The 25,774-nt window shown below is 31.1% G+C and overlaps 1 protein-coding gene across 1 annotated transcript; it reads right to left on the bottom strand.

Moving 5' to 3' along the window:
• Nucleotides 1-475: 475 nt before the first annotated feature.
• On the bottom strand, nucleotides 476-25,069 carry LOC134707972 (U4/U6 small nuclear ribonucleoprotein Prp4-like). The gene is made up of 16 exons (XM_063568163.1): nucleotides 24,956-25,069; nucleotides 22,993-23,164; nucleotides 21,622-21,695; nucleotides 20,494-20,566; nucleotides 19,554-19,678; nucleotides 17,729-17,808; nucleotides 16,274-16,367; nucleotides 15,614-15,708; nucleotides 15,005-15,063; nucleotides 12,006-12,129; nucleotides 11,586-11,678; nucleotides 8,436-8,558; nucleotides 8,025-8,132; nucleotides 7,350-7,468; nucleotides 6,972-7,021; nucleotides 476-954 (listed from the first exon to the last, which is right to left on the bottom strand). Exons 2-16 carry the CDS (start codon nucleotides 23,159-23,161, stop codon nucleotides 796-798), a joined length of 1,545 nt encoding a protein of 514 aa, XP_063424233.1. The 5' UTR covers nucleotides 23,162-23,164; nucleotides 24,956-25,069; the 3' UTR covers nucleotides 476-795.
• Between the last annotated feature and the right edge of the window lie 705 nt (nucleotides 25,070-25,774).

Here is a 25,774-nt window from a genome sequence, read left to right as displayed (position 1 = left end):
TAGTTTCAGTTTCCTTGCCATTTCTAGTTCCCTTACCTAATAAGTATTTTGTGTATGTGCCAGCTGACAAAGCAGCTAACAACTTGTCAACTTTAAGAAGGAAATCATCAGTTATTCTACACTTGAGGCTGTTTTTCTTCAAAAACTCCAGTAATCTCTTTTAAGGGCTCTGTATTACAAGATACCCACATCTACTTTTGTTCACAGGTAGAAATTTCATATGAAAATCCATGGAAAAAAATGCAACAGATTATTGTGCTATGAAAATACTAGAAACTAAAATGATATACCAGAAATGGAAACCCTCAGTATTAATATATTCCATGATCACACAGCAAATTAAAATTTCTGAACCTTTCTTTACATCAAGGTCAATTATAAAACTTCATATAGATGTATACACTAGAAAAAACAAAGTATTCAATGCACAAAGTGCAAATAATCTTACCATTACAATAAAAATTATGCTATAATATATCAAACACATTATTATTATGATAAGACTTTATTACAAGACATGAGTGATATAATGTGAGCAACAGATCTGTGTATTACATGGGTCTTCTTATAGACTGTCAAAATCATGATTTCAATGTTATTTTCACACTTATTTGTGTAGCTATCTAAAGCAATTACTGTTTATATTCTCCACCATCCATTCAACAACTTTTATCTATAAATGTCACGTTTCACAAGAGTTCCAGTCAGAATCTGAACAACACTTTACTTTCTTTTCAAAGATCATATATCTTTTACTTTTGCACATGTTCCACTTGGTAATAATTTGAACCTATGCTATAAACCTCCAGACAGTTCAGATGCCCATAGTTTGAATGTTCTGTCATATGATGCAGTAGCAATGTATTTAAGATCAGGAGAAACATCTATTCCCATAACTTTCCCTTCATGTCCAGCAAGATTCTTCAAAGGTCCCCATGTAGGATGAGCCCAAACCTGAAGAATAAAAATTGGCCTTGAAATATAACAGTAATAAATTGTTCTCAGATACAAGGGTATATCATTATAAATAAAGTATATATATCAGTAGTTTGACACCTTCTAGATCTGTTTGTGCCTGTTTTAAGTCAAGAGCATGTTATTCAGTGGTTGTCATTTTTTTGCTGTATATCATATTTGTACATAGTTATATGATAAATCTGGTGTTAGTTTTCTGGTTTGAATAGACCACTTTCTAGTTATATACTCCACCAGAAAATTTGTCGATAAAACATCTTTTTGACATCATTTACCAGATAGATGAGATCGTCTGTATCTCTGCACTTTTGAAGTTCATCAAGCTTCCTGGTCGTCATTATGCAGGATAAACTATATATAAGTTTTGTACCAAAGGTACTTAATCAGTATTTCCTAATGTCAGCAGTGATTATCAACTGTAAGAATTTACATATGCAAAATAATTCACACTTTTTTTTCAACCACTCACTCAACATGGAAAGGAAGTGATGATGCCCTAAACACACAAATGGTGTTTATAAATTCAATGCAAATAAAAGTGGTGTATTGTTTTACATCTGTCGTATTGGGGCCTTTTGGTAGCTGGCTATGCAGTATGGGATTTACATTGTCAAAGGCAATAGGGTGACCTACAGTTGTTAATTTCTGTGTCATTTGGTCCAATTGGACAATTGTCTCATTGGCAATCACACCACATCTTATTATTTTATTCTTGATATAAAAAAAGAAACACGAGGCTTCAGAACCTATCTTGGCTTCAATGTACCTTAAAAGCACAAACCTCAATCGTTCTTTAAAAATGAAGATTCCAATTATTCCTTATAGTTCATCTGACTTGACAGGAAGTATTGTTTTATTATAACAGGTTACACGAAATTGTTTATAAATATTGACAACATTTAATTTCTTTCAATACTTTATAAATATTTCAATTCTGGCATGACTAAATGGCATTACATGTTTTATTTTAAAAAAAATATAATCTGTTCATGACTGTTTTTAAAGTTCAGGTAGAAGACAACATCTTGTCCGGCGGCTGCAAGCATATTTCAGACAAATTGTGCACATCCTGTTACAAGCATGAAATTTGGCATAGGCCTTCCTCAACTATTGCTCTTTTATTTCAGATAGGGAGGCATTTGAAAAAAATGTCTCACTTCCGGTAAAATCCAAAATGGCGGACGTCATACTTAAATCAGCCAAATATCGAAGGCTAGCGTGTAAAAGTGTGTTATTATCATGCTACTATCATAATATTTGGTACAGACCTGTGTTTTTTACTACTTTTGGATAAATTAAATAGATAAGATGTCTTCAGAAACCCCACTTCCGGTTAAAATCCAACATGGCAGACATTGTACTTAAATAAGCTTATTTTTTAGGGAGGGTAATTGAAATGTATTTTAACGTATTGCTACTATCATTACATTGTGAAGGATTCTTTCTTTGGTGCTTTTGATGGATACAATGTTTAAGACATATGTCTTAAAAACCCTTACTTCTTTAAATATCCAAAATGGCAGACATAGAAATATCATTTTTTTATTCAAATTTTTTCAAAATGTAAAGAAAATGATTTAATTTTTTGCTGGTCATTAAACTTTTGGCTTAAAGTTATCCCCAAAACCACTTATTCTAGCATGTTGTAAATGTTTAGATATAAAGTTGACACTTCCGGTAAAAATATGACGTAAATTTCAAAGATGAGTCCTCAATCTATTCCTTCGATGTAGAGTTTTGGATAGATTGATTAAAACAAAATAAAATCACCATAATACTAAAACATATTTAAAGTTACTAATATTTGGCCAAGAATACATTTTTATTCACAGTCACCATGACATGCACACATCGCAGTGCACGGGATACCCGATTTTTAACATTAAAAATAACCGCGGTATCCTTTCTTACATCCACAATGTACAGGATTCTGACAAAATGATGAGGTCTCAAAAAGAGTTTATAAATAGCTATCCTCTTTGTCCTCGCCTTGAGTGGGTAGCATAAGAGCCAAACCCAAGCTCGTCTTCCTAAACACCTTCCTAAGTATATTGCATGACTTACATGCTGGAAAAGACATGACCAAGTTGAGGGATAGCATCAAAAAACCTTCCCTTTTGCGCACATAGTTATTTTCTTGCTTCGTTAACAATGTTATACCCATCTGTTAAGTTTGTGCGATCTTACAGTAAAACCCTGGTGATTTAGTCTGATTAATCATCATTCTTTTTGTTTAAGTCACATCTTCAAATGCAATCAATGTTTCCAACATAGTCTTTTTTCCCTTTCAAGCAAAGAGAGAACCATATCACAACAGGTAAAGGCATGGATAACAATAAGTGGGTCAGATCACTCAGATCACTCATTGCCTAGTGCATTTGAAAGGCCATTTATGGATATTAATCCAAAGTCTTTTGCCCTCTCAAACACAATCCATAGTTCGTCTACCCCTATGTGACAGAATAGCTAGCGAAACAGTAGTGACAGCATCATCATTAACGACTGTTCGAATCATGACTCGTTTAAGTTCGTGTTTGACTGCATCAGACACATGCACCATGATTTTAGTGTCTGCCTCTAAATGTGAACTTGGTGCTGAACTTGAAATACATCACGTGGTGTATAAGATAGAATATCCTGGCCATTTGTTGCTATAACTACCATACGCATCCAAGACTTCATCCACTCGTATTTCAGTTTCAAGGTGTTTTATTAAGGTAAGGACATAATACCCAGTCACCATACTCGTTAGGCCGCAATTCTCAATCGGAGACCTGATTTCCAACATTTACAAAGACTGTGGTATTGTTTCTCACATCGTTAAATTCCAAAAACACATATTTTCTTGCCTTGTTAACCAAATCTGTTTCTTTTTTTTTCCTCGATCTTACAACAAAACCACGTATCGTTTTCAATGACATTAAACTTATCAAATCCAAATTGTGATGTTGGCTGGTCAATCATCATTCTAAATGCTATAGTCACATCTTCAAACTCCATAAATGTCACCAACGCAGTTCCTTTTCCAGCAAACGTGTTATCTTTTAATGCCTAGTGCATTTGAAAGGTCATTGATTGATATATATCTTATACTTTTTCCCTTCCAAATGCAAACCAAAGTTTGTCTGCCCCTATGTCACGGAATAGCGAAACAGCAATGACATCAGTATCTGTTTGAGTCATGACGCATTTAAGTCTGTGTTTCACCGCATCAGACACATCGATCTTGATTCTAGTGTCAGCCTCTTCGTGTAAACATGGTGCTAAACTTGAAACATCATCAAGTGTTGAATAACACTGAACATCCTGAGCATTTGTTGCTTCAACTACCTTGTACTCAAAATTGTATTGAGCAAGCTGCTGTGAATGAAAACTTAAAAGTTCTTTCTTACTGTTGTCATCTCTCAGAAAACATTGCCAATTTTGAGGATGTTTTTAATCCTGGATTCGTCTGTGTATTCCCTTTCCCCTAAATGTTGCTCTTGCTTCCTTTAGCAGCTTTCAAACTACCAGTATTGGCTATGTTCACATCTGACACTACATCCACTGTTGTTACAGTTTAAAAGTGTTTCCGAAAGAGTATGATGATTGGGTATTATATTCTTACCTTAATAAAATACCTTGAAACTGTAACAAGAGTGGATGAAGTCTTTGATGAGTATGGTATTTATAGCAACAAATGCTCAGGATATTCTATCTTATCCACCATGTGATGTATTTTAAGTGTAGCACCATGTTCACATAAAGAGACTGACACTTAAATCATGGTGCATGTGTCTGATGCAGTGAAACACGAAATTAAACGAGTCATGATTAACAGTCACTGATGATGCTGTCAATACTATTTCGCTATTCCATGACATAGGGGCAGACAACTTATGGATGGGTAGGCAAAAATCTTTGGATTAATATCTATCAATGGCCTTTCAAATGTACTAGGCAATGAGTGATCACACACACTTATTTCTGACCCATACCTTTACCGGTTGTGATAGGGTTCTCTCTTTGCTTTAAAAGGAAAAAAAGACTGTGTGGGAGACATTGATGGTATTTTAAGATGTGACTTTAACATAAAGAAATATGATTGATCAGCCTTAATCACCGGGGTTTTATTGTCAGATCGCACAAACTTATCAGATGGAGCTAACATGATTAACGAAGCAAGAAAGTCAATTTTTGCACAAAATGGAAAGCTCATTATAAGTGAGGCTATTCCCACGACTTGGCCTAGTCTTTTCAAGCATGTAAAACGTGCAATATACTAATGCAGGTGTTTAGTGAGACAAGCTTGGGATTGACTCTTATGCGACCTAGTCTAGTCATTAATGGATTGCGAAGGGAAAAAAAAACTCTTTCTGAGACCTCATCATTTTTTCAGAAGCTTGTACATTATGGATGTAAGAAAGGATGCCACGATTATTTTTAATGTGGAAAACCGGGTATTCCATGCACTGCGATGTGTGCATGTGGTGGTGACTGTGAATAAACATGTATTCTTGGCCAAATAGTAGTGATTTTAAATATTTTTTAATACTATAGTGATTTTGTTTTGTTTTAATCAATCTATCCAAAACTACATCGAAGGAATAGATTGAGGACTCATCTTTGAAATTTACGTCATATTTTTACCGGAAGTGTCAACTTTATATCTAAACATTTACAACATGCTAGAATAAGTGGTTTTGGGGATAACTTAAAGCCAAAAGTATAATGACCAGCACAAAATAAAATCATTTTCTTTACATTTTGAAAAAAGTTGAAATTAGAATAAAAAAATGATATTTCTATGTCCCCCATTTTGGTTATTACCGGAAGTAAGGGTTTTTAAGACATATGTCTTATACATTCTAGCCATCAGAAGCACCAAAGAAAGAATCCTACACAATGTAAGGATAGTAGTAATACGTTAAAACACATTTCAATTACCCTCCCTAAAAAATGAGCTTATTTAAGTACAATGTCTGCCATGTTGGATTTTAACTGGAAGTGGGGTTTCTGAAGACATCTTATCTATTAAATTTATCCAAAAGGAGTAGGGGCAATAAGGCCCTTATTTGGCCCAAAAATTACTACAAATTTTAAAGTTATTATACATATTCTTAAATTACTGAAAACTTGTCTAAAGTATAAGGTACTAAGAAAAACAAAACAAATTTGACATCGAACAAGTTACCATGGCAACAAATCATAACCTAATTTGCATAATTTGTTAAATTTCATGATTTTCCTTGTTTTTCATCAAATTATAAGTCTATTTTAGACTGAAAAAGTATGTGCGCATCCAAGAAACAACTTTATATTTGGTGAGATAATGCCAATAGTTATAATAAAGCTTTTGTCAAATTATTTTGTTGTTTCTCGGCTGCGCAGGATGTTTCCACAACGGAAATAAAGTCAGAAAACTGCATAAATTCTGTATTTTTCATCGTTTTTGTGAAAAACAGTACATATTATGACGTAATTGTGACGTCATCAGATAAAAATCTTGATGTATTTCATTTATATTTCTTGACCCTATACATTTCTAAACATAATGTGCCAATTTGAAATAGTTATCAAACATTTCATTTTCTTAGGCCAAAACTAGGCCTTAATGCCCCTACTCCTTTGTAAAAAACAAAGGTTGGTACCAAATATTATGATAGTAGCATGATAATAACACATTTTTACACCCTAGCCTTCCATATTTGGCTGATTAAAGTATGACGTCCGCCATTTTGTATTTTACCGGAAGTGAGACATTTTTTTCAAATGCCTCCCTATCTGAAATAAAAGAGTAAAAGTTAAGGAAGATCTATGCCAAATTTCATGCTTGTAACAGGATGTGCACATTTTTTCACAAAGCCGCCGGACTAACAATTGTAATACATGTACACACTTTTTTTTCTATATCACTTTTCCTGAATAACATCGTCCTTTATTTACAAAGAAGATTAAGTTGCCTTGATCAAGTGAAATTTATAAGGTACTACATTAAATATAATCTTTAATATTACCTTGGCTGTGCCATCATACGATGATGTAACTAAGTAGTTTGAGTGGTCAGCTAAAACAGAAAATTGTACAGGTAAAATATACAACAATTTGTAACTATACACAAAACTTTTTTATTTAAAGAGAAAATTTCAAATGCCAGATTTAGTATCAATGGCTTAACTTATGTAATGTCCAAAAATATTTATTACCATCAAACCTTTTACAGTCCAAACTGGAATTTTTCATTCATAAAAAGTAATCTTGTCTCTTTGATTTTTCAAATGACAATCAACAATATTTTGAAACCTTTACACAAATTGGTTGTTGTTTTTTTTCTATGGTTGGGTTGTTGTCTCTTTGACACATTCCCGATTTCCATTCTCAATTTTATTACTTACGTTGAAATCTAACTTTGCTAACTAGATTTGTATGAGCTGCTATTGTATATACACATTTATGTTGCCGTAAATCCCAGATCCTGGCTTGATTATCTTCACTTCCTGTGGCGACATGGTATCTATAAATAGAACATCACATCATTTAAAATAAGATAATCTATGAAATATTGAAATACTAGCATGAAATTTGATGGATTACTGATTTTGACATTTTTTTACTCTATATATAGCTTTACTTATTGGCACTTTCTGTACCATCTCCCAGGCAAATATAACTTCATTTTTTTTTATAGATCTAACTTGAAGATATCAACATAGATCGACCCTAAAAGTGTAACAATCAATTTGATGTCCATATAGTATATGGGGCAAAATCTTTACTAAGAAAAAAGAGTAGCTGCTGCAAGGTTACTTTGTAGGAACTATGGAAAACACTGAATTATATTATCTTAATTTTCTAGAACTAAAATTAATGATTTTTCAGACTCTGAACAATGCTTTCAATACAACTTACAAGACATTGAAAGGGATAGATATAGCTAAATTATTATATATGTTTTGGGATGTAACTTTCCTTGAATTGAACTTGCGCCCTAAATATAGCTAAACTGAGATTTCCGGTTAGCAAAGTTTTAATATTTGACTGAAAGGGAGATAACTGCATATAAAACTTACCCATCAGGAGAGAAATCAATCCCAAGTATTGACTTCAAATGTCCCTCCATAAACATTATACATCTCCCAGTCCGTAAATCCCAAATACGGCCAAAAGCATCCATTCCTCTAAAAACAAATAAACAGAGACATAATAAATCTACCAGTTTGTAAATCCAAAATTCTCCCAAAGGCATTCATTCCTATATAAACAAAAATAAACAGAAACATAATATATCTGCTAGACCGAAAGTCCAAATTTTGTCAACAGCATTCATTCTTTAAGAAAAATAAGCACATAAAATTTCTCATTGTTCATTTATCTTTAATTTTTCTTCACTTATCACTTATGACATGACACTTTTATGTTTATAAGGGTATGAGTTGCCCTGTATATGTTGTTTGTCATTGGGTTGGTGTCTCAATATTTACCCTGTTGCTGCCAAAGCCCCATCATTCTGGAATGCTATATCATACACTGGTTTACTGTGACCTTCTTGATGAAGAATTTCCTCTTGTGCTTCTAAATCCCATAATCTCCATGAATTATCAAAACTGAAAATAAAAATTAGCTTAAATCTCAGTAAACTTAAAACAAGAGTGCACACGCTGAAATGTCTCGCCTTCTTTACTTACCATTGATATTATGTTGATAGTCCTCAGTATAAAGCTTTATTAAAAACTGTCACATAAAATTAACATTAACCAAGATAACTAAACAAAGACCAATGAACCTTGAAAATGAGATCAAGGTCAGATGAACCATGCCAGGCAGACATGTACAGCTAACAATGCTTCCATTCAACAAATAAAGTTGACCTATTACTTATAGTTTAAGAAAAATAGACAAAAACACAAAAACTTAACACTGAGCAATGAACCATGAAAATGAGGTCAAGGTCAAATAAAACCTGCACGACTGACAAATAGATCATAAAATATTTCCATACACCAAATATAGTTGACCTATGGCATATAGTCAGTGTTCCAGCTAGGATTTCAAAAGGGCAGGGTGCCAATCCTGAAAAAGGGCATTTAACGCACGATATGATAATATGAAAAGGGCATATTTTAATAAAAGATGTTAATCAAACATTGTGTTTATTCGTTTATTGAATCACAGGTTATACAAGAACAACATCATTAGCCCATATAGAACTCTATCTTTCTACTTTTAAGGCTGAAAAACTTGTCAAGCAGCTTGTCACACAAGTTTTTTTATCATTGCTTGGCACAGTTGAACTTTATATGCAGTATGTTTTGAAAGGTGACCTGTTTCATACTGTTTCTATGGTCTGCCACATTTTACCAGTTTCACCTTTCTACCTCTGCTGTGCTTAAATTGTATCAAAAATAAAGAATACAGAAAAAGATGACCAAGGCACCCTACCAACACTGCTACTAAGACCCTCTTTAACTTTTCCCATAACTCAAAATAAATACCTAAACATATATATTCTTAAGCAAGAAGTATGTAGACATATTTTAGAATATGTAAATGGGTTACTCAATGCTAGGAAAAAAATCAGATTGAGTTATCTTTCTTTATTCCGGTGTGCTCCTTCTTTGGAGGATTATAAACAGTACGTAAATAAGATGTAAATATGATCACAATATGGCGGCCGATTTTGTTATTTTCATATCAAAAATGAAGGCAGTCAATGACAAATACGTCTAAATTTTCTGTTTATTTCACGGAAAACAAGTAAAACAATGTCTTCAACGAATTTATTATGGTTTTCAACTTTCTGTCATTACGTTTCCTCCATGAAACTACGGTAAACATCGCAAATTGTGCCCAAGTTGTTGTATGCACATTTCTTTAAAAGATAATTGCCGACTGACAGATTCTAATTGCATGAATTAATGTTGATGATCATTAATGACCCATCCGATAAACGGATTACCTATAACAACAGATTATGACACCAGTTGTAACCGTTGATTATCTTGGAGTCGTAAACAAAGTCATAAACTTTTCCCCAGGTAAAATTTAGTAATTAGTGTATCATATCAATACGAATAAATTAATATGCAATCCATCTTTAAAAGAGGCAGTGTGCCCTGGAAACTGTAAAAAGGGCACAGGCCGCTATTCGGGAAAGGGCGGGCGCCGCGCCCTCTGAAAACGGCCTAGCTGGAACACTGATAGTATTAGATAAAAAGACAAAAACTCAAAAACTTAACTTTGACCACTCAACCTTGAAAATGAGGTCAAGGTCAGATGACATCTGCCCGCTAGACATGTACACCTTACAATTATTTCATACAACAAATGTAGTAGATCTATTGCATAAAGTATGAGAAAAACAGACCAAAACACAAAAACTTAACTATAACCACTGAACGATGAAAATGAGGTCAAGGTCAGATGACACCTGCCAGTTGGACATGTACACCTTACAGTCCTTCCATACATCGAATATACTAGCCCTATTGCTTATAGTATCTGAGATATGGACTTGACCACCAAAACTTAACCTTGTTCACTGATCCATGAAATGAGGTCGAGGTCAAGTGAAAACTGTCTGACAGGCATGAGGACCTTACAAGGTACGCACATACCAAATATAATTATTCTATTACTTATAATAAGAGAGAATTCAACATTTCAAAAAAATTTGAACTTTTTTTTCAAGTGGTCACTGAACCATGAAAATGAGGTCAAGGACATTTGACATGTGACTGACGGAAACTTCGTAACATGAGGCATCTATATACAAAGTATGAAGCATCCAGGTCTTCCACCTTCTAAAATATAAAGCTTTTAAAAAGTTAGCAAATGCCGCCGCCGCCGGTTCACTATCCCTATGTCGAGCTTTCTGCAACAAAAGTTGCAGGCTTGACAGTACATGTTGTAATGCAACAATTAGCTAAAATCTTAGTCAACTGAAAATAACATACATGTTAATCTTTCTCCATTCATATTGAATATCATTTTTTTTAAATTGAGGTTAATTTTTTATAGTATAACTAATCGCCGTATTTGAATATCAAAAATAAGACAACACGTGACTGAACGACGCATGGATTAAACAAGTGAGCAGCACCAGTTTATTCTATAGCGGCGTTCGGTTACAAGTTGTCTTATTCTTTATATTCAAATACGGCGATAAGTTATTCTTTTTATTACATTGGCAAATGGCTTTTTTTTAATGAAATTAATGAAGAAAATGTAAGGAACTATATGTTTTTCCTACGCATTGACAATTTGTTTTGATAGGACGTTATTGACGTCTTGACAACACCTATTGTTGTATGACGTCAGAGAGTGAAATAACAACGTTTATTTCACATGTGAAATTATAGGTTTTTATTTAACTGGAATCAATGTAATTCATTGCAACTAATGTAATAACATATTTTAGCCAATTTAACTTATTTTCTATTATACTTGTGAGAAATCTTCCCCTTGAACCGTTTCAAGACTTTACTGGTGTAAAATAACAAAAGAAGACTGAATACAATTTTTTTTATATTACCTCTTGAATAAACGGATAAAAAAGTTCACCCAGCTGCAATTTGTTCACAGCAAAATATCTTCAAAATGAATTAATATAATGAAATCTGTATTAACCTTACCAGCATGTACCAAGGAATCTGCCTGAGGGATGATAGGCCAATCGGGAAACCCTATAGGGGGCATGACCTTCTATATCTGCTACTGGTTCATCACTGAAAGTAAATACATTAGGTAACAGATTACTATAAATAATGGCAGGTGATGTAATAAATAAGATTATTATTGCTTCTATGATCAATTAAACTGATGGACACATCTCTCAAAATGTTCATATAGTTTTACTGGTAGGTGAGATATGCATATTCATATATTGAAATGTGTCTTGTTTGGGAACTTTAAAACCTACATTTTAGAAGCAGGTTCATTATTTCAACTTTATTGTTATAAAAAAAAAGCATCATTGAAAAATTTGGTGAGAAGAATTAGAAATTGTTCTCCGAAAGTACCAATATTCACATCTTGACAGACAAACTTTTTACCTGACCAAATTCCAAAGTTTGACAGAGCCATCTTGACCACATGAGGCCATACAACAACTTTTGTCATCTAACTGTAATGTGGCTTGTGGATGGAAGACAATAGCTCCAACATTACCATTGTGTCCTATTAGAAATAATTAATCTTTGAATTAGTTAAGATATGAAGTAATACTTATTTTACAAAATAACTAGTAAAAACAATCAAAGAGCTGAATAGCTCTGAGGGGAAAGACGGCCCTTGTTTCTATTTAATTATGTTTTTGGAAAAGGGGGGGTATCTTTTGATAGTTTTCATATGAAGAATGAAAAAGAGAACAGCTAGAACATGTAGAAAGGTTGACAATATTGAAATCAATTTTTGTTTATGTAATTTCATTTCCTTAGTTTAGGATTCAATTTGGACCAATGGAAGAGATCTGCATCTTCTAAATCTAAACATTTGATTATAGTTGATAGCTAATTATCTAAATCTCAACTGAATTCTGTCATTTCACAACAACTACAATATTTTTTGAAATCTTGATTGTGTACCACTGAACTGCAGGCTAGGGCCATTTTCCATTTTTTGTGACATACTCTTGGATTTTTTCTTTTAAATAGAAAGTGTGGACTGAAAAATATATTCAGTTTTAAATTTCCATTGTTAAAGTTCTGAGTTACAACTCTCATCACAGGGAAACAGGTACTAATATAAAACAATATGAGTGATGTAAACTGTGTGAAGCTTGTTTCCAAATCTTAATTTTGAAATATTTGTAAATAATAAATGTTACTACAAAATGCCATTTTTTATTTTTTTTTACCATTACAATGATTATGTAGGTACACAAAAATTCATTTTAATAGAAGACTACTAATCCAATGAAATGTCACATTTGAAGTGTTTTTAAAAATACATTAACTTTTATTTTAGTGGATAATTACTCATCAATTGAGGTGCTCCTGAATTGGAGGAAGATTCTCAGAATTTTTACAGAAAAAAGTGGTCTCACTAATTAGCGACAAGAAGAATTTTAGCGACAAGAAGAATATTTTTTTCTTGTCGCTACATAGTCTTTTCTTGACGCTTCTTGTCGCTTTTTGACGCTTCTTGTCGCTTTTTGACGCTTCTTGTCTCTAATTAGTGAGACCCGAAAAAAGTAATAAAATCGTTCCTTTCCCCTGTCTCATGTAACCCCACGATCTTTGTTTATTTTGAAAGTTGTTGACCTACAAATTAAAGTATTGCATGTTGATGTTTAAATCATCTACAGTAAACAATATTATGTTTAGATTTAACAAATACAAATTCGTAATTAGTGCACGATCTCTAAGAATGATTTAAATAACCAGTGAACAGGTGAACTGGTGAAGGATGTTCCTGCTTCTTCCAAGAATGACGTCACTATAAAATGCAATGTAGGTTGGATATATTTAGAATATTTCGTCATACTAATTTTTCCGGATCGTAAAATAAACGTAAATAGTGTAAAGGAGAGTTCAAGATACGATAATTTCGTGAGAAACAGAAGGGAAATGTGTAAAAATGTGTTTAAAGTCAAACTATTCATTTCTTGGTCTCCTTCTCTTCAATCTAAGTAAGATTTGTTGGGGGGTTTTCCACACTATAACATGTATAAAAACAAAATGAATGATGTGAGGGAGTGTCACTCTGGTCAACCCCATAGGGGATTGACGGCTTGAAGCCGTCTTTCCCCAAAAATTAAACAAATGTGTGACCAATTTTTAATATTACATTTTTTACAATTATTTTTAAATTGTCAAGTAAAATTAGGGCATAAAAATGCCTTTATAAAATAAACAACAATACAAATTTGCAAATTTATTCTTTTTTAGAAATCATATATCAAGGAAAATACATTTTTTCCTAAATCAACCAAAATTTATAACCACAAAAATAAATGAGTTCACAGTAATACCAATTGCTTTTTTCACCATTTAATTTTACATTAACTGCTGTAAGTTGACAATGTACTTTAAGTGAGCAGGGTGTCCTTTTTGTGAATAACAGATAAACTCTACATAACGGTTGATTGTAAACAGTCTATTATTTTACTAATGAAAATGTAAGTTCTTGCTCAGAAAAATTAAATATACCGGTAAATGAAAGCTGAATTTTCATTGAGTAATTTTCAAAACATCATATATATATATATATATATATAAGAAAATTATTAAAAGATAATAACGGTTTCAATGCATCACTTTTTTACTAGTACTTTCACTGCTTCCGCAGATCTTCAGGTAATGTGACTTGTATATAAATAAAATAATACAAGTCACATTACCTGAAGATCTGCGGAAGCAGTGAAAGTACTAGTAAAAAAGTGATGCATTGAAAACGTTATTATCTTTTAATAATTTTCTTATATGTTACCAGTATACGGACTTTACGTAACTTTTTCTTATATATATATATATATATATTACACAATTAAACCACATCTCTCGAATTATCATAAGAAATATTCATGGTTTTCCAATTTCAGATTCTCAACTACCAAACTTGCATCAAACAAACACTATTGTTATGTGACAGAAAATGTTTTTTGTTTCTGTATTTTTATACAGAAAAACATTGTAATTCCCTCAAAATGATCAAATTTTGTGTAAGGTGTAGTACTCAACTGTGGTACAAACTACTGTAAATTCAGAAATTATTGCGTGCATTTATTATTGCGATTTTGTCATTTTAGACTTAAATGCGAGTTTAATATTTCCGATTTTGGGAAGAATCCTGCTTAATTCATATAAAATATTTTAAAATGTGAGTTTAAATTATTGCGTTTACAACTCTATCACAATTTTTCGCAATAATAAAAAAAAAAAAAATTTGTGAATTTACAGTACTTTACATTTTGAATATCAATTTCAACTAAGGTTTTGTGAGAAAAATTTTTAAAGTGTAGAATTTTCAATGTCAATAAGGAAAACAAATTCACTGACAATGATTTTTTAAATTGTTAATGCAGTTATCTAGTACAAACAGTTCAACAAACCTCTAAGTTGTCTTATAAGTTGACAATCAGGAATAGACCATAATTTACATAAACCAGACCTGAAACAAAACAAAGCATTCAGTGTCCTTTTTGGCTAAATATTCTTTCTAAATTATTTTAAATTATACTTTTACTATGACTTATAAAGTAATAGTTTCTCTTGGCCTATGTTAGTTCATTAAAAATTCTGAACAAAGTGCTATTTGTTTCATCAAATTAAACAGTTTTAATCAACTGGTGTAGAGGAAACACAGTCATCAAAGTGCAAGTTCAAAAGTGACACCTCATTCTTAATCTACACTAATTATTGTTTGTTATTTCTCTTAACTGCAGCATGTTTGACAGAGAAGTAGCAATTACCAATTTTCAAATCTTTAATTTGACCAGGCCTGGATCAAACACACGACCTCCCACATTGGAGGTACAGATCTTTCCCAGAGATGATTAACAAAGTTAAATTAGACTGCATATATAGGTGTTTCAATAATGAGGAAAAGTTTCATTACATTTTATATAATATTTTTCCGTTTTGAATATTCCAGAGTTCAGTATTTTTGTGATTGTTCTTTTTTCAAAGAAAAATTGATTTACATAATTATTCTGGCTTACCATGATGATACTGCTAACATTTTACTATCAGGGCTAAATTGACAAAATGATAAAGGTCTAACATCTCCTATCTGACTGCATTCATTTGATATTGCCTAAAATCATAAAAATACAAAATGATAAAGGTCTAACATCTCCTATCTGACTGCATTCATTTGATATTGCCTACAATCATAAAAAAACAAAATGTTTGCACAAGTTTAATTTGATTTGAGCAAAATAATCATTCAAAAAATATTTTATATGAGTTTTTGTCTTGAACACTTTGGGGTATGACTAGTTCACATTATGATCAAAATAGCAGGTTAATATCAATAATTAACATATATTTTTTAAATTGGCCACTGAAAATTAAACAGCCAAACATCATTATAATTCTAAAAGTATTATAGCTCATATAAAATTTCATCTTCATTTGCTATAAGTAATCATACTAAATCTCCTGAATATTGATGTAAAGAAGATATCTTACACAAATGAATGTTTATAAAGATCTAGAACTATATAACATTGCATTACTCTGACCTGCTGACAAACCACACCTGCCTATAAAGATCTGAACATCTTCATATTTTTGAGCAGCCAATAATATTTAAGAATGAATCTTACTGACCCAAACTGTTTCCTTAATTTTGGCATTTCATAAAGTTGTTTACTTACTCGAACACGTTTGTGAAGATCCTGAACTTTGGCATTTCTTTGAGCTGATGATAACTGCACATGTTCTTTTTGGTTCCTTATTCTTTCTTTAGCTCTATTTATCAATTAAAAAAGATACAACCTATCAAACTTTTTAGTTTGAAAATGAATGAATTTAAAAATCTTCTATAATCACAGACTTTCGTGTTTATATCTGATTTTATCATATACTTAGACTAAATAACATATGATTTTTACCGTATGATAATAGCATTAAATTAAGGTATTTTCCATATTTTTCGAATTGGTGCTTAGCGGGCTGATATGAAAAGTTTATCACATGCTTCGATTGTTATCACATGCCTTTCCGTAACGTTATCACATGGCATTCTGGTGATTCTCGGCAAATTCCGGAAAATACACCTCAATGCTACGTTTTCAGTGAAAAACATTACAAAGTAGTGTACAAAACAATTCTTTGAATACTGGAAAGTATATTGTGTAATATTATTAAATTAAATTAAAAATATATATATATATATATTAAATAAATGCATTTTTTAATTTTTTCTGAAACATAATTTAGAAAGCTACTTTAAAAAAGTTAACCTTTTCCAAACAATGTTGTTGAATTAATTTTTTGTCGATTCGTCCATAAACAAATGTGGTTTTTTTTTCTCTCTCTCTGTTGAGTCATATGATATATTAAATGTAGCACATTTTGGTTCCGACGTCCGTGAACATTTTACTCCTTCAACTTCTTTTCGGGAACCACGTAAAAGTATCAGTAAATGAATCTGTTATTTTTCTCTACTGTTGAAGCATATGATAAAAAGACCATAACATTTCATTTTTCATATCGCATGTATTATCAGCCCTCGGTCAATATCAGCCCATGAGCCATGAGGCTCTTGGGCTGATATTGAACCTAGGGCTGATAATACATGCGATATGAAAAATGCCATGTAATAATCTGATACTATCATATTAAATTGAAACAGGATCACAATGTAAATATGTACTTATATTTATCATTCTGTTAAAAATATCTTTAAAATTATCAACTTTATAATAGTCTGATACAATAAAATTAAGTCAAGAAACTGTGTTAAACAAATTATCAATATTTTGTGTATTTTTCCTTTGATCTTTTTTTAGTGATAATTTTTCATATCATGTTACTCGCTTGAGATAATAAATAAGGGTGATTGTGCTATTGTCAATGTAAACATTAATAAGGTCAATGGCAAAATGGGGATAAACTTGAGATTGTTTGAAAAACCATCCATGATCTATAAATCTAAGTATGCAATTTCGTATGAATCTTGGAATGTATGTTCTACCTTGGAAACGGATTAATATAAGCTAATAGCTTGTTTACAGGTCCTATTAATTATTCAACTATATATATATGTAAATGCCAAATTGTGAAAATTATTAAACTTGAATTTAATTAATAAAATATGTATGTTATACCTTGGTATAGAGTATTCAGCTATCCATATTCTGGCTTCTTTTAGACTAGCTGGTCCTTCATGGTACCATGTAATATTTTCCTGTAATATTCCAAAATAGGATAATAAAAAATATTTTATTTCCACAGTGGATAACATTGAACAAATATTTAAAATCATTATAAAGTTTCTACACTGCAGACAATATTTTGACACATACATACCTGATGTTATCGACTAGTAAAAAAGAGCAGATATAGTTATATCGAAAGTCAAATTTAATACAAAAATTTGTAAGGGTTCCGCGGAACCCAGTGTCTCGCCTACTTAAGCTGAAAATCACAGACTCAACAAAAATGAGGAAAAAAACATTAAAATTATTCCTCTTGATACTATCTTTTGATTGTAAGAAGCTTCTGTCCAAGTTTGGTAAAAATCCAGGATAGTTAATGAATCAAATAAATGTTTTGAAAACTTTAACTGCAGACTTTATGTTATGTTAACTGGAAGAAAATCTAAGTCCATTTAAAAGTAAAATACAGAAAAAATGGAGTTATCTTTTTACAAAATTTACTTCTGGATACTATCTTATGATCATAAATAAGCTTCTGTCCAAGTTTGGTACAAACCCAGGATAGTTTAAGAAAGTTATTAAAATTTTAAAAACTTTAACCACAGAGTGAATTTAATGTTTTCCCGCAGAAAAAAACTAAGTCCATTTAAAAGTAAAATACAGAAAAAATGAATTTATTTTTTTACAAAATTTACTTCTGGATACTATCTTATGATCATAAACAAGCTTCTGTCCAAGTTTGGTACAAACCCAGAGTAGTTTAAAAAAGTTATTAAAACTTTAACCACAGAGTGAATGTAATGTTTCCCCGCAGAAAAACTAAGTCCATTTATAAGTAAAATATGGAAAAAGTGGAATTTTATTTTTTCAAAATTTACTTCTGGATACTATCTTATGATCATAAACAAGCTTCTGTCCTTGTTTGGATGTAATCCAGTATAGTTTAAGAAAGTTATTTAAATTTCAAAAACTTTAACCACAGAGTGAATATTTGTGGACGCCGCCACCGACGGAATGTAGGATCGCTTAGTCTCGCTTTTTTCGACAAAAGTTGAAAGCTCAACATAAAGTAAAGAAAAAATAAGCTAAATATCTATTTTAAAACATGGAATATAGCAGTTAAACAGAAAGAATCTGGTTTCAAATATGCTATCTTTATTTTAAAAGCTTTATGTAAGGTTGAAACTTTGACCTTTTTTTATTGCACTTATTATTGCTAATATCTTTGTCATTTAAACTCTTGCAGAAATATATATATATGTAGATTTTACAACTGCAAAAAGTAAGTTACAATATTTCTCAACTAGAGACAGATTAATTCTTAAATCTGAAGCACGAATCTTGCAGAGACTTTTAAACAAATAAATTTAATAACTGTTGAGAGTGGAGAAATGTCGTAATATACCAGTTGTAGTGGGGGAATATGTTTCTTTGATGATTTTTATCAATCGTTTTCAAAGATTTGCAGAAAGTTGTGTTCCTTCATATATGATGTTATCAGATAGGTAGCCCATTTACATAACGCCACAATAGGAAATTCAATAGAAACAAATAAAACTTGATGTCTTAAGTCAATTTTAACCAATCATTTGCCGAGAACAGATATTTCACTAGTGTCTCATTGGATATCATACCACATTTCCTGATTTTTATAATGCTTCTTTTACATGGAAAAAAAATGAAATTAAAAAAAATTGGAAACTGAGAGGATGACTGCAGAAGAAATCTATTGAAACTTAAATTGAATGTCTACTGTATCTAATTGTTAAATTACATCATCTTTCTTTTTCTTTTCATCTATTTCTGTTTGTTTCTTTTTCTTGAATGTATCTTCACCTATCGTGGCTAAAATATTTCTCATCCTTTCTCTCCTATCTGCTGGACCTTCTCCAAACAAACCTGAAAAAAAGACAATAACAATTTTTGGAATATTTTATTAACAAAAGTAGAACTTATTTTTTTCCTTTGTTCTGTTTTATCAAAAAAATTATTTCTTATAAAACTACAACCTTCATTCTTAAAATTAAAAATTCAGTACTTCCTGACTTCAAAAATCAAAAATTCTAAAATTCTAAATTTGAGAACCAAATCTTAATTTTTATGTAAAAAAAAATGAATTTCCCTATAACCAGAACTAGGTCTGCAAGTGTTCTATTTCATATATAAGCTGGCATCTATAGTGTGATGTTTACGTTCAATAAACAAGTTCTTTACTTACAGAACAAACAGAGTAACCATATTTTTTACCTAGATATAAATGTATCATAAAATAGACAAATCTTGAAAAAATTATAATCTAAAATATCTCCCCTGATTAATCAAATACTTTAATATTTTTTATAAATCATCAGAAAAAAATATCACTATATGATAGTAACATCAATGACCATATTCAAATAAGATTTTCAAAAATACATTGCATTCCTATATGAAAACTGTATTTTATTTTAATCATTGGTAATTCCACACTGAGATCACAATTTCTATACTTAATACGCTGTTTTTCTAACTCTTAGAACTTTTGTTCTGCTAAATGTAATAAAAGAACTTTGTAGCTATCATTTAGAAAGTGTTAATTAGATGTTTGGACAAGAAAAAGTCTTATATGTATAGTCATATAGTTTGTTCAAAATTGTTATCTACTGTAAGTGATAAAGGGCATTACTGTCCAACTTATAATGTTTATCTGTTGTACAAAAGATTAATAATCTTACAGATAGGCTCCCCCAGCTGTCGTAAATTAGATTTGATTTCCACATCATCAGTAGACACCTGTATCTGTCTTGCCTGTAAAATTCAAGGGAGATAATTAATAGTTTACAAATTATATAAATTATAGCTTGAATACACATAAAGAATGAGCAAGAGAAGAAATAACAAGAACCAGATTGTTTTTCTAATTTAAAAAAAAATGAATTTTCCAATTGCTTCATTGATCAATCTCTAAAGGACAAGGTAAGATAAGGCTGGGTTTTGGCCCCCCTATTTTCTCATTTTTCAAATTTTGGCCCCCCCCTAAGGAAAAGTTCTCGATCCGCCACTGAAATTTAAAAGCATGTGCCTATCTGACTCAGAGAAAATTATGGCGATTTAGACATGTTAGACAGCTAAAACAGTTTTCATGACATGGAATAAAAAAATGCCAGGGTCAGGTTGGCACAGGCACTTTAAAAAAACAAAAATTTGTTGTAAGGAACACCTTCAAAGTAAATAATCATTACAATATTTGAATAATAACAGAAGGTTTACCCCCTCACCTCACCCAGTTGCTAAAATTAATGGTTTTGAAGTTCATCCAAACAAATTTCATACCTCAGGGAATATTTAAGATAATTAGTAGCTTTACAAAAACAGAATTTAAAAAATGAGAAAATAGGGGGGTGGGCGCCAAAAACCGACCTTATCTTACCTTGTCCTTTAAACAACTAAGGTTCCAACTGGCTCATGTCAAGTTAACCTATGACATCTTTGGGTATACTTTAATGTAACCTCTTATCATAAAGCTCCTCACATAGCCAAATACTTATACATCCTTGGCTTTCAAATTTTGGGTGTGAGTGTTCCTATAAATATATAAAGGGAGGTAATCCCACAAAAGGGCTTTAAACACACCAAATTGCATTAAATGCAGTTCAAACCTTTCTTTCTGTCTGAACATCAAGGCACACATATGACCTTTACCCCACACTTTATTAGAACTTTTCACTGACATTTAAAAGTTAAGTTTCTTTGTGATACATTACCCTTTTTTCTTCTCTATTTCTGCTAACAATTCAACTTGACTTTCTTTATTAGAACTTTTCACTGACATTTAAAAGTTAAGTTTGTTTGTGATACATTACCCTTTTTTTCTTCTCTAATTCTGCTAATAATTCAGCTTGACTTTCTTTGTTATCAGGCAGGTCAAATGTTCCACCTTTTAATTAAACAATATACATTTTGATTACATTGAATCTATCCTTTTTCTATCAATCCTTCTTTACCTTGTATTTTACATCAGTACTAACAATTTGAAAGAAAAAAAACGAATCTCTGACAAAAGCGCCAATTTACTGGGAAGAGATCCAACAGTAAAACTTTTTTTGTTGTTGCATTTTTCATGTCAGACGAAGGGTCAGCCTAAATGTTGTTTGGCTTCTGGCTTTTATAACACTTTGACCTAAATGGTTGGAACTATCTGAATCTATTAGGACAGCAATCCAAATACACAATAAAACCATTAAACACATTTTGAGGTAAACAAAGAAAATACCAATAACTACATCATTAGACCACTTTTAAATTGTGTAAAGTGTAGACAAGGGACATTTTTATCATTCATGTGTGACTTAAACATTTTCATTTTATACATCATTTGTGTGTGATTTAAACATTTTCATTTTATACAACATTCATGTGTGATTTAAACATTTTCATTTTTTACAATTCACGTGTGACTTAAACATTTTCATTTTATACATTATTCGTGTGTGATTTATAAAATTTCATTTTATATCATTCATGTTCTTGTGTGACTTAAACATTTTCATTTATTTTTATACAAATACAAATACAAATACAAATATTTTTATTGGCACAAACTCATTAACAATAAATGGTTAAGACCTATACATACAACTATAATAATTGACATGGTAGAATGAAAGGTTCCATGATAACATATCATGTTAAATTATGAAAAGTTACAAAATTATGTATCATATAAGTTCACTATTTCTTATATTTAGACACTCTGATATGAAAGAGGAAGACAGTCTTAGTAATAATGCTGAGTTATTATTGACCAATAGAGATATTTTTTCATCAACGGTAATGTTACGCTGTATTTGAAATATAACATTTATTTTATTTTCTAATATTTCTCTCTTTGAGGTATATCTATTACATTTTAATAAGAAATTTACATTCATTATATACATCATTCGTGTGTGATTTAAACATTTTCATTTTAATTATATCATTCATGTGTGATTTAAACATTTAAACATCTAGATCTTCATTCATTAAAATGGATATCCATTGATGATTGAGTATTTATGGAGTGTGTGTAATCATGTAAAATATCAGAAATGTATCATTATCACATCAGAATTGTACTCATAGTACATGTACTTGTTTTTGTTATGTTTTGTTGCTGAATTATTGCGGTACTTATTTTGATACATGTAGTTGCATTTTGAAATCATAAAGACCAATGTTTACTGCTAATTTACCCTGTGTAATATTTATATTTCCTGCAGCCTTCCCTGCCTCTATAGCATCACTTGACAAGGATCCAGTTGTTCTTTGACTGGTTAATCTTTGTCTTTCTCTCTCTTCCAAGCTTCCATAAAGAATTGGTCTCTTTTTCTCAAAGGTGAATTCTTCCTCATCAGAGTCCATATTCTGAAGAAAATTTCACACCATCAAATTTCTTTCACATTATTCAACAATCTATATTATATGTGTTCAGAAATTTTTGTCTCTGATTCTTTTATCTCATATTTATTATATAGATGTCACATTAGAGGGAATATTCTTATTGTTAATTGTCTAACAGGGGTACATGTACATGTAACTTATCACGCTTATGACAACTAATGTTATAAATTCTTGCCAGAGGATGTTACCATCATTTTTTGGTGCATATATATGGTTGATAAAATGTACACTTTCTTATAATTACATGTATAGACCATAATACAATCGTCTAATTTTGACGAATCACATTAATTTTGTTCGAAATAATGGTAATGATAATTATTTGAGATCACTGACGAATCAAGATAAGGATATTTTGAAGAATGACGATAAAACTTTAGCAAATATAATTTTACGCTTACGGTAGCCAGAAATGAGACTTGACGGTAAAGGCATTACTACCCTACCAAATGGGATGAGGAAAAGTTGGAGAAGTAAAATTGCATAAATGATAAGATCGAAAGGAAAAATGCAATGTCATGAAATGATCTTCAATCTTCAATCTTTGTCGTGATGACAGAGTAATCTCTCTTGTAAATTATCCTCTCTTGTAAAATAATTATCACTATTGTAGTTTCTCCTTTGTACTTATATATTGTAGGTGGCGCTTTAAAAATATTATAGAGCTATTGTACATGTTGTATGAAGTGAAATAAATTTAAAAAATGGTTTATCAGGTAATTGAAATGGCATGAAAAATTAAAAATATAAAAAAATTAAAGAAATTTGTATCAAATTATCTACTAAAACGGTTTGTTTCCTCTATGTACTCTGCTAATAGTTGATTAATAATTCTGCATTTGGTAAATTGATTGTTAATAAATTGTCTAGATCTGTTGGAATTTGTCCTGTTATGAAGTATATTTGATGAAATAATTTGTCTCTGGCATCTGAATACAGGTCACATTCAAAAAGGTAGTGTTGTACATTTTCTTTTTGTTTGCAGTGATTACAGGTTTCCGAGTTGATGTGCTGGTTTATTATAAATTGGTATGCATTTAATTTAGAATAACCTGTTCGTAAACTGTTGATTATGTTGTACATTTTTTTTGATGGGAAGTCTTTTTTAACTTTATTTTTAACTTCGGGATGAAATCTGAAATAATGACGTCCAGTATCACTATTTTCCCATCTGCGTTGCCATTTTTTTGTAACAGAATTTCTAGCTGCTTTTTTTACATCTTGTTTTTAAACACTATGTCATCAACTGCTAGTGTTTCTGCTTCTTTTAAATTAGCAGCTTCTTTTGCCAGGGAGTCTGCCTCGTCATTTCCTTTTATGTTGGCATGTCCTGGTGTCCAGTTTAAGTTTATTAAAAATCCATGTTAAATTTTTTATTTTCCCTTTGATTTCGTTAATGGTTTGATGATAGCTGTCACTTTTCCAATTGAGAGTTCAGATACCTTATGCGGTCTGACTGTCCGAAAATAAAGTTAAAGTATTAATTTGCTCTTTTGAAAAAGATTTTATGTAATCCAGTACCATTTTTATTGCTATAAGTTCAGCTAGCAAGATTGATCCTTTGTTAGAGACAGGTTATTTTTACACAACTGGCACGACTATTTTGAAATTTAAATAAAAAATAAAATTATTTATGGTTACCGCTCTGTCCATGAATTAGCGACTATCATTGCAATTGGTCGTTGGGAAACGCACTGATGTAATTAACAATATAAATGCTTAAATTACTTGATTTCTGTAGTTTTTATAACTTACGATGTGACTTTGTTACAGAAAAATACGCTAAGACTGCGTTTTGTTGAGATACATGGGCGCAGACATATTGGAATTCAAACTTCCGGTTTTAAGATCAAGCTAATATTAAAACGAAAGTTGATAAAAGATGGGTAATAACGTACTGCATATGTCCAACATTTCGGAACGAGCACCAATTAAAAATCCCTATCTGTTCAATCAAATTTAAAATTTTCCCAGCTTTCTAAATATTTTTTAAGTTACACTTCAAGAAACCAGGTATATCCTGAATTGTACATTTATCACCTTTCATAGGCTTTCTACATGCCAATTTTCAACTTGACCAATGTTTAAAGTCTAACAAGAAATTTCTGATCTTGAAAACACAGGTACTACCAAAATAACTCCCGGTTTTCTGGAAATCTTAAATTAGTCTACAATATAGCGCATTAATCCTGAATTTTTAATGCAAACTGATAGATAAGTGAATTTTGGCTCAACATGGTACAAACATATCTCCTTTTTCACCAAAGGTTTCATTTCTGCAAATTTGTTGGTTAGTTTAAGCAGAGACATGGTATACCGCCATCTTGGATTGTACATTCACAGTAAAAAAACGGTCTAGTTATTTGTCTAAATCTGCAAATTTGAAGACAGATTTGCATTTTCAGGTTAGACTGTTTGATAATATAAAGAAAACTTGGTAATTTATTGTATAATTCAAAATATTTAAAAAAAAAAAATTTATACTGGACTGATAGGGATTTTTTTTTTCTTTTTTACTTGTAGCAAGAAAACAAGATCGGTTACACCATTTTTTCTTCTTATTTTCTTTAAATG

The sequence above is a fragment of the Mytilus trossulus genome, chromosome 2 (genome assembly GCF_036588685.1).
Source record: "Mytilus trossulus isolate FHL-02 chromosome 2, PNRI_Mtr1.1.1.hap1, whole genome shotgun sequence".
Taxonomy (NCBI): Eukaryota; Metazoa; Mollusca; class Bivalvia; order Mytilida; family Mytilidae; genus Mytilus; species Mytilus trossulus.
Note: the sequence above shows the minus strand (reverse complement) of the source record. Positions and strands in the feature narration are given on the sequence as shown.